The sequence below is a fragment of the Falco cherrug genome, chromosome 12 (assembly GCF_023634085.1).
Source record: "Falco cherrug isolate bFalChe1 chromosome 12, bFalChe1.pri, whole genome shotgun sequence".
Taxonomy (NCBI): Eukaryota; Metazoa; Chordata; class Aves; order Falconiformes; family Falconidae; genus Falco; species Falco cherrug.
The window spans coordinates 8,150,602-8,167,527 of record NC_073708.1 but is presented as its reverse complement, the minus strand read 5'-3'; the positions used below and the strand labels follow the sequence as shown (position 1 = coordinate 8,167,527).

The window sequence follows — 16,926 nt, the reverse complement described above, 5'->3', positions numbered from 1 at the left end:
TAATAATGTCTGTCGACCTCTCTGTGGAAGCACTGCTCCCCAAGGAAAGGACACGGAGCCGCAGCAGCGTGCTGAAATATGGTGGGGTGTAATTAATTCTGACCTCTGGCTCCCGCTCACTCACTCTCAATATTAAATTTGACTAGTGATATTGTGGTTTTTCAATTATCCTTGTTTTCCAGGGGGCACAGGGAGGGGAGGGGGTCGCCGTTCAAAATTCAACTTGGTGGGAGATGCATTGGCTGGGATGTGGAACTCGCATGCCATGGGCTGGATGGGATCAATCCTTGGGTCATCTCTATTGGGATGGCATTTGGGCTTGGACACAGTGTTGTGTGTGCTTCTCCCCCTCCTACCTGTGTCCATCCTGCTTCCAAAATGAGATACTTGTCTGGTGCCGGGATGGGGCCAGCTCCCTGCCTGGTGCTACATACTGTTGGGGTCGTGGAGATGGGGGGCAGGTACAGAAACAGCCTTTAGGGAAATGGGGAGGAAAATCAGCATTTTGGTCTTGTTCTTCTGGCCTTGCCCAGGAGGTTGCTTTCTGGCTGCTCCTGAAGTCAGTAGAGGATTTTTATCAGACTCTTCGAGGGCCTGGAGGGGACCCAGAGCCATCAGCTCCTACAGGACCTTATTGGTAAAAGTCTTGGTAGCATGTCCTTGATCAGGAATGGAGCAAGTTAAAACAGCTTTAGAAGCCATGCACTTGCTTGACCTTTTATTTTTGTGTAGAAAAGGCTCGAGGGTTGCTAGTGTATTTTGGCAGCGGCTGTTTGCTGGGAAGGCTTCGTTTGTCTGTTTATTTAACCCTATCATTCTAACAGTGCCCCTGCTTGTCATGGTGTGGTCTCTGGAGGGTCGGGGGGGGGTGTTAAGTGACCACTTTTGGACCTCAGCCAGGAGGCAGGGACGAAGGTGCCCTTTTCTGGGAAGGCTCAGGTTGTTCATGTGTAGCAGTAGGGTAAAACAGCCCAGTGCCAACCCCCTCTCCTCCTCTGCCCTCCTCTCCTCTCTGCCACCACCTCCCCAGGATGTCCCTCATCACCGGTGTCCTCTGCCACAGCACCAGGCTTCACAAGGGGACATGGGACCTGCTTAGGTGTTCTCATCAGGGCAGGAGCTTGTTAAGGGATGCTCCTGCAGGACACCCATGTGTGGACCCCCCTAGTTTAAACCCTCCAAAACCTCTGGGGTCCCTGGATGGGGCCGTCCTCCTTCTCTGTGTCCCAGCAATGCCCAACAGCAGCTCTGCCTTGGAAAGCGAGCTGTGCTTGTTGGCATCCACCGCTGTGGCGAGCTCTCCGAGGCTGGGATGCACAGCAGAGCGGGATGCTGGATGGGGTAGGACCGAACCCAGTGGTTTGGACCCTGGGTTAGGTGGAGAAAGGTGAAAAGCAGGGCTCTCCAGCTTCACCTCCTCTCCTCACTTTCCCCAGCCTCTCGGAGAACACAGCCACCAGCTCAGGTCTGGATTTTCCAGAGGCCAAGGACTGACTTTTCAGACGCTCCATCCCCAGTTGCCAGCAGGGTCTTGGCTGGGCCCTGGGGAGAGCTTGCCCCCCGGGGCTGTGGAGTTTGCATCAGCCCCTGGGATGAAACAAGTCCGGTTCAGCCCGGTTGCTATGTCCCCTCGAAGCATCGGAAGACGCATTCAGGCAGCAGAAATGATGAGAAGGGCTTGAGCCGGGAGGGGGTGGGGGGGGAGGAGAAGGGAAATTAAAAAAAAAAAAAAAAAAAAAAAAGGAAAACGCCACTTGCTGCAAAGCAAGCGAATTCTCCAATAAACCTGAATCTGCTGAGAATACATTTTACAAACATGCAGCGAAGTTGGCCGCTTTTGTTTGGGCGTTTGTTAAGCATTAACTAAAGAATGCCATGGTCCAGCCTGCTCGGTGTGAAACCTAATTCTCCCCCTTTCTGGAGCCATGGCATGGAGTGCTCAATTTTTTTCTCTCTGTAGGACTGCAGCCTTCTGGTACTCCAGCCAAAAAACACTCATATTTTAGCAAGCTTAGCCCCGGCCCCGTTGCCAGGCAGTAAAGCGAACACTTGCCCGCCTCGGGGGGAGGGAGCTGGGAGACAGGGAAGGGTCAGGAGAACAGCCCCAGGGAAAACATCCCTCCTTCATCCCACCCAGAGCTCTCCCAGGGCTTGGGGTGTGTGGGGAGGGAAGGCAAGGGTGGCTGCGGGTGCTCTGCTCTGTCAGCCTGGGAACCCGGAGACCCCGGGTGGGTTTGGAGGTGCCTGGGATAGCTGGTGCTGTGTTGCCCTCTGAATCACTCTCCCCGTCCCCAGGACATGCCAGCCTGCTCTCTGCAGTGCTGGGGTGCACTCAGCCCTTTCCTACTTTCTCCCACAGCCTTGGCACCCTCCCACAATGTCTGAGGGTCCACATGGTCCCCTCACGAGGATGCCAAGAGATGCCCTCGCAGGCACCACGCATGGTGGGTGCATCCATCCTGCTTCCTTCTGGGTTGTGGTCCATGCCCTCGGCCTCATCCTTTATCCCCAGGAGGGCCAGAGTGGGGGACAGGGTGACCTGAGTCCAGCAGCAGCAAGAGAGTGACTCGTTCCCAAGCCATGGGTGGAGGGTTGACAGCCACTGGCACTTTTCCACTGCCAGCCCATCGAGGACCTGGTGCTGCCTTCCCCCCTTCCGACAAGTGACAGTGAGTGAGAAGATGACCCAGTGCCAAGACAACTCAATCCAGCATCCTTGCTCCCCATGGAGCCCTGTGGCTCACCGCTGGCACCCGCCGCCAGCCTCCTCCCACGCCTCTCGCACTGTGTGTGGCCGTCAGCTTGTCCCCATGCCAAGGTCACGTCTCTGGCAGGGGTCGTGGCTTTGCTTTCCAGTGAGCCATCAGTTGGGGATGGCTGTGAGCACGAGCAGGCTGGAACTCCAGCACTTCTGACGGGTTGGTTGGGGTCTGCTCAGGCTCCTCCGGGGTCATGGTGAGAGCAGGTGATGAGTTGGTCAGATCTCTGCACCAAGGTGCTGGAAAACACAGCACCTCTGCAGATGCACCTGCTGTGGCAGCCCTGGCAGGGAGGCGAGCGGGGCAGCTGCTTTGTGGGGACTGGTGCCATCAGGGTCATTGGGGGTTGCTCCTGCCCCTCTCACCACATCCCAGGGCCAGGTTGGCAAGCATCCCTCTGCCCAGCAGAGCTGCCTTGCCTTACCCACTGCCTGAACCAAGCCTCTGCACGGCGTTTGAGATTTGTCCATCAGTATTTAATATCGGCGTCCCTGACCCGCCACCCCCTCCCCGGGGAGGCTTCGAAGGGCTGTGTTTGTATGCGGCGCACGCAGACAGACAGCAGCCGGGAAGCGCCCGTCAATCATGGCCCCTTTCAGCCTGTCACCTCAAAATAAAGGGAGAAAGAGGGGGTGGTGGCTCCGATGGGAACTGGGGGCTGCCCACGCCGCTCCCCTCCATCAGTGCGGGAAGGGACATGGGATGCGCCTCCCCAGAGGTGGCTTTGGCCACGTGTTGAAATTTCTAGGTTTCAGTGATGATGCGTGGGTGGGAAACCCCAGAGCAGAGGTCTGGGATGGATTTCTTGAGGAAGAGGAACTGCACAGAGAGGTGTGACTGTGTCCCAGGGGAAGCGGGGTGGTGGTGTCTGTAGCATCAGCTAGCTTGCTTGGGGGGGTTTCAGCAGGAATGTTAGACTTTTGGAAATGGCAAAATACTTTGTTTCAAGATTTTCTTGAAACCCACCACCACCACCTTTGTTTCAAAACTACAGATTTCATTTCAAAAGGGACCTAAATTTTAAAAAAAACCACAAACTTGGTGTGGATGAATCAATAGAGGAACAGGAACATTTTTAAGATCAGAAACAAAAGGTTGTGTGTTGTGATAAAAATTGCTTGCATCACTATATTTTCATTCCAGTTCTTCTTAAGTTGAGTGGGTTTGTTTTCGCCTACAAATATTCACCGTCAGCGCTTCAATGAGGCTTTTACCGAGTCACTCGTGGCAGGCTGGGTTTCCAGCAAGCATCACAGAGCTGAGCAGGTCACCCCGTCTGGTGCCCTGCCCTGTGCCTGCCAGCTCTGAACATGATTAAACAAAGCCAAAGGCTGCCAGCCAGGGGTTAGCTTTTGAACCCTAGGCTATGGAGGGAAAAAAAATAAATCTACCAAGAACTAAAGCCCACAGCATCCCTAGAATGGCAGAAATGAAGGCGCTCCCATTGCAGTTTGGGGGTTGGTAATTTGTTCTTGGTTTAAAACCTGTTGAAGTCCTTGGTCAGAGCCTGTCCTTCTCTTCTGTGGAGCCTCCTGTAGAGAAATGTAATCTCAAAGTCCCCTTTGCAGTTTCAGGGAGACACAAAGAGGTAGAGAGGGGAGAAAAGATGGCATATGCTCTGCAGCCTGCTGCTTGCAGCAGGAGGGGGCTGGGCACAGAGCTGGAGATCCCAGAGGTGGAGGAAAACATCTCTGGATCCAGGCTGGTGTGGATTGCTGAGGCAAAAATGTTAAATTAATTGCTAGATCCAGTGCTGGAAGAAAATTTTCCTTCAGCCCTGTCTCAGGCTGACCAGGGGTGTTTCAGTTGGCTTATTTATGCAGGGGTTGTCTATGCAGGAGTTATCCTATGTGGAGCTAACCCTATATTCCAGAGTGGGATTATCCATGTGTGGGGTTATCCATGCAGGAGGTTATCTGTGCGGGGGGTTATCCGTGCATGCTCTTCCTCCCTGGTCCCTGCAGAGGAGCTGGTACCGTCCAGGGCTGGTCCAGGGCTGTAGGGATCTGGGACACCAGCAATGCCCTGTACTCTCTCTCCATTACTACCTGCGGTAGGCTGCAGGTTTTATGCTCATGACCTTTTAGCGCCTAAGATCTCAGTTTATTGTGGGTTTATAGGGAGCTCTTTATGGTTTTGTACTGTGGAAGAGGTTTTATGGGGATTTCTCTGCATCTCACGTTGCTCAGGGATGGGGGAGTCCTGCACTGGGCAGCAAAAGCTGCCTGGTCCGTCTGGCATCCCTCAGCAGGAGCTGTTGGGGACTCAGCAGTTTGGAAATGAAGTCATTTATTCAGCGACTTAAGTACGGCTTTAAGTGTCTAATATTAGGCAGCCATTTACCTAAATCTCACACCTTTGTGTTTTGCAACACGCTTTGGGCTTAGAAACATCCATTGCTCTGCTGGTGCTGCTGTGCATAATTGGCAAAGGTTTATGGCACTCTAATCAGTACCCTGGAAATAGAGATTTTGGACACATTCATTCGTGAAGATTAGATAGCAGTAAGGTAATAACTTATCAATATTTTATTACGTAGAGCAGTTAGTAATCCCAACAGGTAGGGCTTAAACTTCATTTAAACAAGATGAGAATGTGTTACCAGATGAATACAAATCACCTCCACTTTGACATAAAAGAGACATAATTAAAGGCAAAATGACTACAGAAATATTAACACAAGCCTGCGCTGCTCAGATCTGGGGCAAGAATAAAAATGACCCTTCAGAAGGGATGCTTTCAAGGGAATATACATCCCTCTTCTCCCAGGGCAGTCACAGGGATGTTGGAAATACATACATCTTAGAGACAGACAGTTGTATGTAAACCTGGGAAATCGTAGTTTAATGTACAAAAAAGCTACTAATGGCATTATCTGGAATTACCAACTCCCCCACCTTTTATTTGATGATTTTCTGCTTTCTGTAGTGACAGTGGTGTTTTATAAAAGCTTTATAACACCCCTTTCCTACTTCTTGGGGGATGCTACAATTTGCTGAGTGTGCCCAGGATTTGGCTGGCACAGGGAGAGTGATGTACCCCATCCCCATGCTCGCCACCACCAGTTTGGGAAAACCTGGGAGGGAGCAGGCACTGCCCACGTGCTGGTGCGCCGCGTCCGTGAGAGGACCCCAAGATGGGAGGGTTGCCAATAAATGCCAATGCCAATAAAGTGGGGTGCATTTGGGGGCCCCATTCCTGACCCTTCAAGCCCTTGCCACCCAGCCCTCAAGGCTGGTGGACACCGCTGACGGGCAGCAGTGTGCAGTGCCAGCTGTGTGCACATCTGGCAGGCAGCTGTTTGCCTCCAGAGCTTGGGGTCCACCAGCTGCAGCATGGGGCACTGGGAGGTGATGCTCCGTGGCTGACCTTGCCCATCGGCGTGGGGAGGCAGGCATTATCCTCTGCTCCTGCACATGTCTGCCCTTCTCATGCTGGTGGGACGTGCCGCCTTGCCCGGGCTCGCTGGCTCCACACAGGCAAGCGCTGCTCTCTGACGAGACGGGCACAGATGTGCCCAGCTGCTGCCACCAAATCTCCTGGGCTCACTGCCTGCACGGCAGAGCCTGCCTGTCCCCCTCCGGCGGTTTGCACAGCTGACCGTCTTGTTTGTCATCTATTGGGCAGCTAAAGCGGTGAATTGGAAAAGCGAAATGAAGCCTGGCTGGGATTTCAGGGGAGCAGGGGCAGCACGTGGGCTGCAGCAGGACGCACTCCCCTTAGCTGCTGGGGAGCTTTTGTTCAGCAGTGCCGCTGGAGGTAGGGGTGCCTTCGACTTGGGAGCTACCTCTAGGGCATGAAGACACCCACCTGCCTTGCTATTGCCCCCCGTCTCCTGGTTTTATGGGCTACTGAGCTCATCACAAAAACTTTTTGACATTGTCCCCATTTTCTGATGGTTTCGCTGCGAGGGTTTCGCATACATCTGGTCCTCTCCTCCTTGGAACGGGGCTGACTCAGCACTTTTCATTTCCTATGTGGTTTGTTGTAACAGCCAAAAAAAGAGAAAGGATCGAAAGCCTGCTGGTGGCTGCAGGGTTTCTCTCCCCCTCCCCAGCCAGCCAGCCCGCCCCAGCCCTGCAGGTCTCTCCCCGGGATGACACATGGGATGGGGACCATGGCAGTGGGAGCTATCGGGGCCGTTGGAAGGCTGGATGCAGCGCTCCCTGCACAGGTCCCTAGGGCATCTCTGGGCTGGGACAGGGGCGATGCTCGGAGATAACCTCTTCAGGATGTGCGCTGACTTCTGACTTCTCTTTCTGGGCCAAAGTCATCAAAACAGGGGAATAATAATGTCCAGTTCCCACAGATATTTAGGGCAAGGCTGGGTAAAAGGTGATTTTTTCTTTATGGAGCCCGAGCCAAAAACATAGATATCTGGGGGTGATGAAGAGATTCAGCATTGGTACCTTCAAACATCTCTACTGGGGGAAACATCCCATTCACTTAAAACATCCAGCCCAGGGTTTAGCTCCAGGTGCCTCCGAGTCCTCTCAGGAAAACACTGATGCTTGTCACCTCTGCTCTGCTCGCCTCAGTTTCCCCAGCTGTAAATCATCAATCATGCTACTGAGCTGTGGTTGTTGGGTTTTTTAAGTCAGAAAAAGAAAAGCTTTGTTTTAACCTGAAGTGCTATTGCTGTCGTTACTATTGTTGGCTTTGAAGTATAAAGCCAGTGTGTTGAAACCTGGAAACTGTACAATTAGGGATGCCTCAAACACTGTCACATCAATGTCAAGGAACGAGCTGAGCTTTTTGTTTTCCTTTTGACACATCAAGTCTTCAGTCTGTCACCAGCCTTAACCCCAAAACTGCTGCCACGGAGGTCTTTATGATATATTAGACATTCCTGATGTGCTTGCAAGCAGGAAGGGGGCTGTTCCAGTGACCCAGGCTAGAGGAACAGGGTGGTTTGTGGGTGACCAACAGCACGGGTCCTTTCTGCAGGTGCTTGTTGAGAGGCACAGATGAGCTTGCTGGCCCCATTGCCATCTCCAGCATCTCCTTATGTCTAGGCGTCAGCTGGAGGCAGGTTGACACATAGAGTTGGCCTGATAAAACTCATGTAGATGTGTCGTATCCACATCTTGTGGTGGTGGGAGCTGGACCACTGGGTTTGCCGCCTGTTTGCTTTTCGCCTGGAGTATCTGGATGTTGAGGTCTTTGTCCTTCAACAGTATCCATGGTAAGCACCTGCTAACAGATCAACCAGAAAGGCTAAAGTTGACCCAAAAGCAGCATCCCCCATTGGCACAGGGCAAGCTTGCAGCATGTGCCTTATACGGCAGGGTGCCAGCACCATTGTGCCTAGTCCCCCAACACAATCAAAGCACCAATGGGGTGACCCAGTGATCCTGTGCCAATGCTCATCTCCCCACCATCCACCATGGGTGCCCCATCTGTTGTCCCCAGTGCCATGCCACCCGCTGGGTGCAGCTGTGGTGCTGCCGCGTGTCCCAGCAGGATCTCCTCTTGCTCTTGCAGGCTCTTTGCGGTGAAGTGTGCTGGGTGCCTGGAGGCCATTGCGCCCAGTGAGCTGGTGATGCGCGCCCAGAAGAGCGTCTACCACCTGCACTGCTTCTGCTGCTGCGTCTGTGAGCGGCGCCTGCAGAAGGGCGACGAGTTTGTGCTGAAGGAGGGGCAGCTCCTCTGTAAGGGCGACTACGAGAAGGAGCGGGAGCTGCTGAGCTTGGTGAGCCCGGCTCTGTCAGATTCTGGTAAGGGGCCGCCCGCGCCCAGCGTCTCCCTGGCTGGTCCCGCTCTGAGGCCCCGGTGAGCGCGGTGGGGTCTGGAGGTGAGGTTTGGGGTCACTGCCCTGAACCTCTGCCAGGGTCTGAAGGGAAAAGCTCTGTAAGCACCATTGCATCCTCCAGCCAGAGTTTCTCCCACCTCACTGGCAAAGGCAGGAGTGGGGACCTCGGCAGCAGAGGGGCTGCAGGGCTGGAGGATGCTCTGGGAACCATTCCATCTCATTAGGCTCATTTCTAGAAGGGTTTTTGCTCCTGGCCTGTGCAGGGCACCAGCACCCCATCCCAAAGGGTACACAGCCTCCCTGGGCATGGGAGGGAGGGTCGTGCTGGCTGAAGGTGACATCTCCCACCTCCTCACCTGAGGAAATGGAGGAGCTGCCCCTGGTATAAATACACCGTAAATGAGAGTCTTCCTGAAAACAAAATCATGGTCCCAAGCATCCCACTGACTACCTTGGGCTAAACCTTCTGTGTCCCTCCCTTGTGCCTCGCTGTCCCCACCTGGGACTCTGGAAAGGCTGAGTGCAAGAATTGAGCTGCTTCTGCTGCAGCCACCCTTTTTAATACTAAGGGGAAACTGAGGCACAGAGCTAAAACTTGAACTGGCAACAGGGAACCTGCAAATCTTGTGTCCCCAGTGGCTTCCCAGCCAGTCGATGACCGGAGCCAGACTGCAGACCTGGTGTGGTGGCACTGTGGGGACACTGCAGAGCCCAGGGGGGCTGCAGGAGGGGTGGCACGTGGCTGGAGGTGGGCAGGGGGCTGGCATTCTGCTCCAGCCAGGGTGTCACTGCCAGACTGGGCTGCCCAGAGCATCAGATCATCATTAAAATATGTATTTACAGTCAATGCAAATCAAATCTGAATGTTTCCCAGGAAGATAAATTTAGTAAGAAAGCCCAGCAACAGGGGCCGGGGGGATGGAAATGACCTGCTAGCAGAAATCCTCATGTTGATGCCATCCCCGCAGAGCCCTGCTCCTCTTGAGGTTGGGCAGCCCCATGCCGTGTGCCTGGGTCACTTGGCTCCTCTTAAAAACCGTCACTGGGGGAAAATCTGCTTTGCTCAGGGAAGGATTTCCCTGCTAAATGCCATGCTCTGGAAAGGGCTGACGGCAAACTGGCAGGGAGCCTGTCTTTTCCCTGCTAGAGCGAAGCACTGGATAAAAAAAAATAATAAAAAAATCATTGTTACAAGCCCATTTAGGAGGGAGTTCAGGTGCGATGTGGGGCAGGTCATGGACATGGCAAAGCCTGGAGCTCATGGCCAGGCGCAGGCAATGCTGTGGCTGGGGGAAGGTGTCGGGGGGGAAAGGGATGGCTTTGGTGGGGATGGAGCAAAAATTACCCAAACCCCATGTTTCTCTTTAATATCGTGCTCCTCTGCAGCGAGAGCCTGGCTGCTTTGCAGCACTGTCTGCAGCTGGCTCTGTTCGAGCTCTGCAACCCCGCTTGCTGTACAGAAAAAATCCTCCCCCCAAATAACGGTGATGATATTTAAAAAATAGAGTGAGGCCATGGGAGGAGGTGGCTGAAAGAAGCTGGTGAGTGATGGTCCAACGCTGGAGGAGCTGGAGGGGCAGGAAAGCAGCAAGATCCAGCATGCTGGCGCTGGCTCTTGCCTTAGCCCTGGGAAAATCCTTAATTGATTGAAGAATTATTATTTTTTCCTTCTGGGATGAGCAAACTCTTTCAGTTAAAATAGGAACCAGTGAGGAGACGTCATGCAAGAAAAGAAGTGAACTGGACACCACGGTTTGGGTTTATTCCTAGTGGGGGGAAAGGGCAGTTTGGGAAAGGTGGGGGAGCTTTTTCTCCCCAGCGACTCATCCGCCTGTGGTCCAGCCCCACTGCCAGGGCCTCTGGCCAAACCAAGAGCTTCAACTAGCAAAAACCTCCAGGGGAGGTACTTAGTTTGGTGGAAACTCCAGCTGAGACTCAGGGGATGCAAAAGGCTGGTGTGGGAGTCAAAAGGAAACGGCAACCCCCTGGCTGGTTGGAAACCCAGGCGAAGCCCCTGGCATCCCCTGGCAGCCCCTGGCTCAGGGGTCCCAGCCCTTCTCATTTCCCTGCAGACCCCATAGCTTAGCCCCACCACCGTCTGTGCCTGGTTTTGGTTGCCACCAACAGTTCCTAGGGATGTCTTGTGGCTCTTGGGATGGTGGCATGGTGGGGACCAGCCCAGGTGCATGTGCCATGTGGGTGCTCGGCGTGGCACGGCATTGCCTCCTCCTGCTGCATTCCCCTGGGGACCACACTGGGGGATGCAGAGGGTGTCCCCGCTCAGGCACTGGTCCTGGATGCCCTTCACCAACAGCATGCCATGTACTTGTCCAGCCTTTCCCTGTCCCCATCCTCGCTGCTTTGAAGCCCCCCCACCCTCCCTCCCCCCGGCTGCCGCGCACCAAAGGCCACTTTATGAGAAAGCACAGATAAAAAGCAAGCCATATGTTGTCTGTAATCTCCCAAACCCTCGCTTCAATTACTGCCTCCCCCGAGCCTCCGCTGCCCAGCCTAAGTAAACAAGCCCCTCTGAAAGAGGACCCCGCTTTCCAATTAAAAGTGTCCTAACGTTTCTCCTCTCCCTAAATCCTCCCAAGCGAGGAATGTCCTGGCCCCGGCGGCGGGATGCGGGCTCGGCGGGTCGGACCAAGGGCACGCCGCACAATATCCATCGCCCAGGCCCCTTCCCAGGTGACGTCAGGGGCAGCCCCAGACACTCATTAATTTCTCCCCCTCCTCGGTGGGGAAAGGCTTGAAAGGGAGAGTTAATTAAAAATAATACCCCGCCAAATCCGGCTTCGCTTTTCCTTCTTTCCCTTTGACACTGGGAGGGATTTGGGGAGCAGGTGTTGGGGGGGAGGGCTTGAAGGGGGGGGTGGGGGGGTGGGAGCTGCTCCACATCGGTTTTCCCCCTTGGCATGGGTTTTGAGCATCATTTGCTTGATGGAGTCCATGAGCCTCTGGTTCCCCGCTGCTGGGCTATCCCTCTCCTGGACTGGAGGGGACTGGAGTGTTCACCTCATTTTAGGGATGCAAAGGTGTTCAGGCACTGATATGTCTCCACTGGTTGACATTCCTTCTCCTGATATTTTTAAAAATCTCTACCCTTCCATCAAAATTAAAATCCTTCAGGTTTCAGGAAAGCTGGCAACTTGGCGGAGCAGAGACCCTGCTTGTGCTGGTGATGAGAAGGAGGCAGCGGTGGCTGCTGCTCAGCCCCATTAACCATCACAGACTCCACACCCTGGGGGTCCCCAGCACTGGGGCTCTCAGACCTACCTCATTACTATATCCCTCACACTGGGACATGAAGAGAGAAGTTTGTCTTTCCCTGTGCCGCTGCTGCTGTGGGTATGCTGTGGATGTGCTGTGAGCGAGTGGGGAGCTTGCAGCAGCAGCAAGGTGGTGGCTCTTGGGGGCCAGCATCCAGGTCCAGGCTGTTTGGGTACCACCAGTGTGAAGATCCATCCCCATCCCAGCCCTCCCCACAGGGAAGGCCTCCATACCAGCTGGTGAGCCCACGAAAGAGACCAGCAGTGTGAAGGGAAGAGGTAACTGGTACCTGAGAGCATCCTTGCTCCTCCACTGTGATCACTGCCTCCCCTCGCCCTGGAGATCTGCTCCTCTCCCCATTCCCAGCTGGGCTTCTCTTGGGTTTATGCTTTTCTGATGTGTGTGATCCATGATCAGCTCTTGCTGTGGGCTTCAACCTGACCTGCTTTCGCTGTGAATCTGAGCCAGGCTTACACACCCCTGCTGCATCCCCATCTCCCAGAGACACAGCAGCCCTGGGACGGGTCTTGGGCCAAGTACAGCCTTGCAACTGCATCAGACCAGCACCTCAGCTCCATTATCGATTCCCAGTCAGAGGGTGGAGGAGCTTTCTGGAAAAGGCTTGTAAAAGGGAAGGACCTGTGCTGTCAAACCTGCAGTACAGCCCTCCAACACCGACTGAGCAGGCGAGACCATCGACACGGTGGTGATGCAGTAAGTGAGGAGGGCTGGTAAGAGGCGAGGCAAGGCAGCACTGCCTGCTTTCCCGGAGCAGCTCCTGCCCGAAAGCCCCGTGGCCCTGAGCGGCGAAGAGCAGCAGGGAGAGACACACCAGTGCCTGGGAACACAATGGAGCAGCACGTTGCAGCAAGTACCCAAGGGGTGAAGCTTGAAGCAGCCTGCACTTCTGTCCAGGGAGATTTAAAATTCCATGCAAGGGAGGAAACACAGGCGAAAAGGTGCCCCTTGTATTTGTGGTCAAAAGCCTGGGCTCTAAATGCAGTTGACATCCATGGTAGGGCAAGTCAGGAGGAGTTTGTGAGGTTGTGGCTAACGTGTTGCCCTCTCTGAGCATCTCTGCTCACCCCACACCCTGACCTCCCCTAGCCTGAGCTGTCCAGGCAGGGGGACCAGATGCCTGGTCACCAGCTAGGCTGGGGGACACCCCCAGGGGCACAGTGGTCCTCCATGTCTGCTGTCCTCTTGAGTGAACGTGGCCTGCCTCTGTCCAGATGTGTCCCCAGCTGTGGCCTGGCAGAAAATCCCTGTGGGGCAGGCAGGGATTTGGGTCTGATGGAGAGAAATCAGGCATCCCAGGGTTTCACACTGCAGCTGCTCAGGCAGTTGGGGAAAAGAAGAACCCAAAAGCACATCTGCTGGCTTGAGCAAATGTCCAAAACAAAAAACCCAAACTGCGAGTCACAGCAGCTCTCCCTGTCTCTGAGCTACCATGGGGCAGCCAGCCCCAGACCTCAGCTTCTCACACGCATTCACAAGAAGATCCCCACCACAAACAGTTTCTTTTAAATCCCCCAGATTATTCGGGACATGCTGGAAAATGGTGTGCATGGCCCATTGTCTGTAAAGGACCTCTTTGTTTTTTCCCCCCCCGTAGGCAAGAGCGACGATGAGGACAGCATTTGCAAACTGGGCCAAGCCTCAGGGAAGGGTGCTGAGGATGGGAAAGATCACAAGCGGCCCAAGCGGCCCCGCACGATCCTGACCACGCAGCAGCGGAGGGCGTTCAAGGCATCGTTTGAGGTCTCCTCCAAGCCCTGCAGGAAGGTATGGGGAGAAAGGCCCATGCTCAGCTGCCTCCAGTCCCGGGGATGTCCTGGATGCTGGGCAAGGAGTTGCTCCAGCTGCTCTATCCCCTCCTAAAGTCCCCCTGAAAAGCTGAGTGGGCTGAGATGCTGCTGTCATTCCTCTCTCCAAGGTGCGGGAGACACTGGCGGCCGAGACGGGGCTGAGCGTCCGTGTGGTGCAGGTCTGGTTCCAGAACCAGCGAGCAAAGGTGGGCACGAGGGGTGGCCCTCTGCCAGCAGCCAGTGCTGGGGCTCCCCTCCCTCCCCTTGCTTTGACCAAGGGATGATTTCACTCCTTTTTTCCTCCCTTCCCACCCAGATGAAGAAGCTCGCCAGGAGACAGCAGCAGCAGCAGCAGGATCAGCAAAACACACAGCGCCTGAGCTCAGGTACCCCCGTCACACCCAGCTCTCCCCACGCTTGGAGTACCCTGTTTCCCAGCCCTCTCCAGGCTTCCCAAGGGGTCTGGGTCCCCCAAAAAGCAGCAGCCTGATTGCACCGACAACTTGCTCTTCTCTTCCAGCCCAGACAAACGGCAGTGGCAGCGCGGGGCTGGAGGGGATGCTGAATCCCTACACCACTCTGCCCCCACCCCAGCAGCTGCTGGGCATGGAGCAAAGTGTCTACGGCTCCGACCCTTTCCGGCAAGGGCTCACCCCACCGCAGATGCCCGGAGACCACATGCACCCCTACGGTAAGGCTCCAGGGCTTGCCCCTTGCCTCCTCTCCTTCAAAGAGATGCTGAGCTGGGGTGGGGGGCTGTGTGGTGGGGGCTTGTGTGGGGGATGCAGCAATTTCTGGGAAGATGGCAATCCCCTCACCTCTAAATACTCTGCAAAAGCTGAGGGGTACCGGGCACTGCCATGGTGCCGGAGGAGAAAGCAGGCTCTGAAGCCCTTCTGCTCCTTCCCTGCCTCCCAAGGTGCTGAGCCCCTCTTCCACGACTTGGATAGCGATGATACCTCACTGAGCAACCTGGGTGACTGCTTCCTCGCCACGGCGGACGCGGGGCCACTCCAGGCGCGAGTGGGGAACCCCATCGATCACCTCTACTCCATGCAGAACTCCTACTTCACCTCCTGAGCGTGGCATGGTCCCCGGCACGGGGCAGCCACCGCTGCCGCGCTGCCCCAGGAGGGGCTGCAGAGCCCCCGGGGTTGGGAGGGAGGGGGAAGCGACACTGCTGGGATGCTGTCAAACAATATGTTGTAGCTTGGGATTTCCAAGGAGCGAGTTAAGTTATGGGTTACATAGTTTCATGTTTCTTTTAGGAGCCTAGGATTAGGGACAGGAGTGGTTTTTACAGCTGGCTGGTGGATTTTCAAATTTCAAACGGGGAACCAAATTTCTCGTTTCAGCAGGGGAAAAGGCAGGGGAAGGGGGATGGATGCCCCTATAGGATCATCCCGGTGCTGTACCCACTCCGCACCACCTTCGGTCCGAGGAGTGGAAAGAGCAAACTGCTGATCTTCATGGGGAGAGCCTAAGGCATCAGCAGGGCTTTGAAATTTGAAAAGCTGACGACACTTTGGGGAAACACGGGGAAAATGTCACTGCAGGGTTTTCCCTCTGTTGCCTCGACCAGCTTGAGTGCTCGCTGTTAAAACACAGTGACTTTTAAGATAGATGTTCCCATGAGAATATAGAAAGCTAGAAACCCCTAACATTGCCCCCGTCCCCGAGGATGGGGGTGTGTGCGTGTATGTGTGTGTGTGTGGGCACGCACGTGTGTGTGTGTGCAGAGCCGTGTGGCTGTGGGTGATGCACTACACAGCTGCACCTGCCAGATTGTATCAACAAAGTTTATTTCTAAGTCTATCAGAAATTTACTGTACAGCAAAAGTAACTTTATTTTCAACGTGAACCATATTTAAGGAAATACTCAATGCACTTAAGTTATAAGATGAAATAATTTACTTTTTATAAACATTATGTTTAGGTTGCAAAAGCCCAGTGGCAGGGAAGGAAAATCAGTTCATTTCAGGCGATAGGTTTGGGTTTTGGGGTTGGTTATTTTTGGTGCTCTCAGGTTGCCCCACTGGTTTTGAGGTGCAGTTGAAACACAAAGCAGGGCTGGCTCCAGGGACCTGCTCTTCTGCTGGCGGATCGATGGGGACAGCATGGTGGCCAGATCCTGTCCCCACTGCTGGACGTGTCCAGGAGGTCGGTGTGGGGTGGACAACGCTGCTGGAGCTGGTGGACATCCTGGCCCACTGGGGCTCAGCCATGTTTCTCTGCATCACCTCTCTCCTTCCCACAGCAGGACCCAGCTTGCCTCCACCAGCGACCCCATCCCGTACCCTCAAACATGGGGGCTAGGTGAGTGGGAACTGCTGTCCTGGCTCTGGAAAACACTGCAGCTCGTATTGCCACCCCTCGGGAGAAGGAGAAAGGAGGGACAGCCCTGCATTTCCCACCCCATGCTCGGGTTCATCCCTGCCAGAGCCGTGGGAACCTGGGGAAAGTTCTCCTTAGGGTCGAGCCTTCAGCTGACCCTCACCTCATCCCCACTCTCGTTTTCATGCGTTGTGTCCTTTTGTGCTGCTGTTCACAAATGATGTAAGCAACAACCCGTAAAGACATGCAAGTGACTGTGAGGCTCAAAACACTGGCTCATTGCCACCGTATGATCTGACACTGAATGTAGCGGGGTCCGGAGATGGCTGACCCGGCAGGAGATGCTGACACACTGTCAGAAATCGCGTACCAAGATGAAATTAAAAAGATAAAAAAGATCTCTGGAAAAAAAACCCGAAAGGCGCCTGATCTTTTCTTGCGTGGGGTGTCCCCTTGACTCAGAGAGGGGAGGGTTTGCACCATCTCCAGAGTCAGCAAGGTGTTGGGTGGGGTACAGAGAGACTGCAGGGGAAGCTTCAGCTCCTTGGGTTTGAGATATCAAATACTCTCTGGTTTGGGACTAAACTGGCCCTTAAGGGTCCTCCATGGCCAATGGACAGGGGGGACTGGTGGAAGGTGACACATCTCCCTCTGGCTCCCACTCAAGGTGGCAGTGAGGGGCTTGCTGGGGCTCTCCACTGGGCGCAGCAAGGCTGTGCAGGACTAGCTCAGCTGTGAGCAGCCAGCTTGGGCCATCTAGACATCTGCAGGCAGTGGAGATGACGCCCTGCCAAAGTGATGAAAGAAAAAGGGAGGCCAGACAGCAGGCAACTTTCCTTACAACAAGGAGGGATGGGGGAAAAAGAGAAAAAGAAAACTATTTTGCATGTTTTCCAGCTCTCTGTGTGGGCCCATGTGTGTTTGTACCACCAGAAAGCTCTGCTTCACATTTCCACCTGCCCACAGTGTTTCTATGCTCTTAGTGTTGAAGGAGACCTGT

At 54.5% G+C, this 16,926-nt stretch overlaps 1 protein-coding gene across 3 annotated transcripts in view; it reads left to right on the top strand.

The window, feature by feature from the left end:
* Nucleotides 1–16,337, top strand: part of LMX1A (LIM homeobox transcription factor 1 alpha) — a 46,086-nt gene extending 29,749 nt beyond the window's left edge. The window contains exons 4-10 of one of the 3 annotated variants that reach the window (XR_008734832.1): nucleotides 8,244–8,476; nucleotides 13,400–13,569; nucleotides 13,721–13,798; nucleotides 13,909–13,978; nucleotides 14,113–14,283; nucleotides 14,512–15,752; nucleotides 15,853–16,337. Coding sequence is in view for 1 of the 3 variants with exons in the window: in XM_055725313.1 (XP_055581288.1) it covers nucleotides 8,244–8,476; nucleotides 13,400–13,569; nucleotides 13,721–13,798; nucleotides 13,909–13,978; nucleotides 14,113–14,283; nucleotides 14,512–14,672 (883 nt within the window). In the remaining 2 variants the exon portion in view is untranslated. Of the gene's footprint in view, nucleotides 1–8,243; nucleotides 8,477–13,399; nucleotides 13,570–13,720; nucleotides 13,799–13,908; nucleotides 13,979–14,112; nucleotides 14,284–14,511 lie in introns of all 3 variants that reach the window. The other 2 variants (XR_008734831.1, XM_055725313.1) reach the window with 2 other exon arrangements.
* The last annotated feature ends 589 nt before the right edge of the window (nucleotides 16,338–16,926 follow it).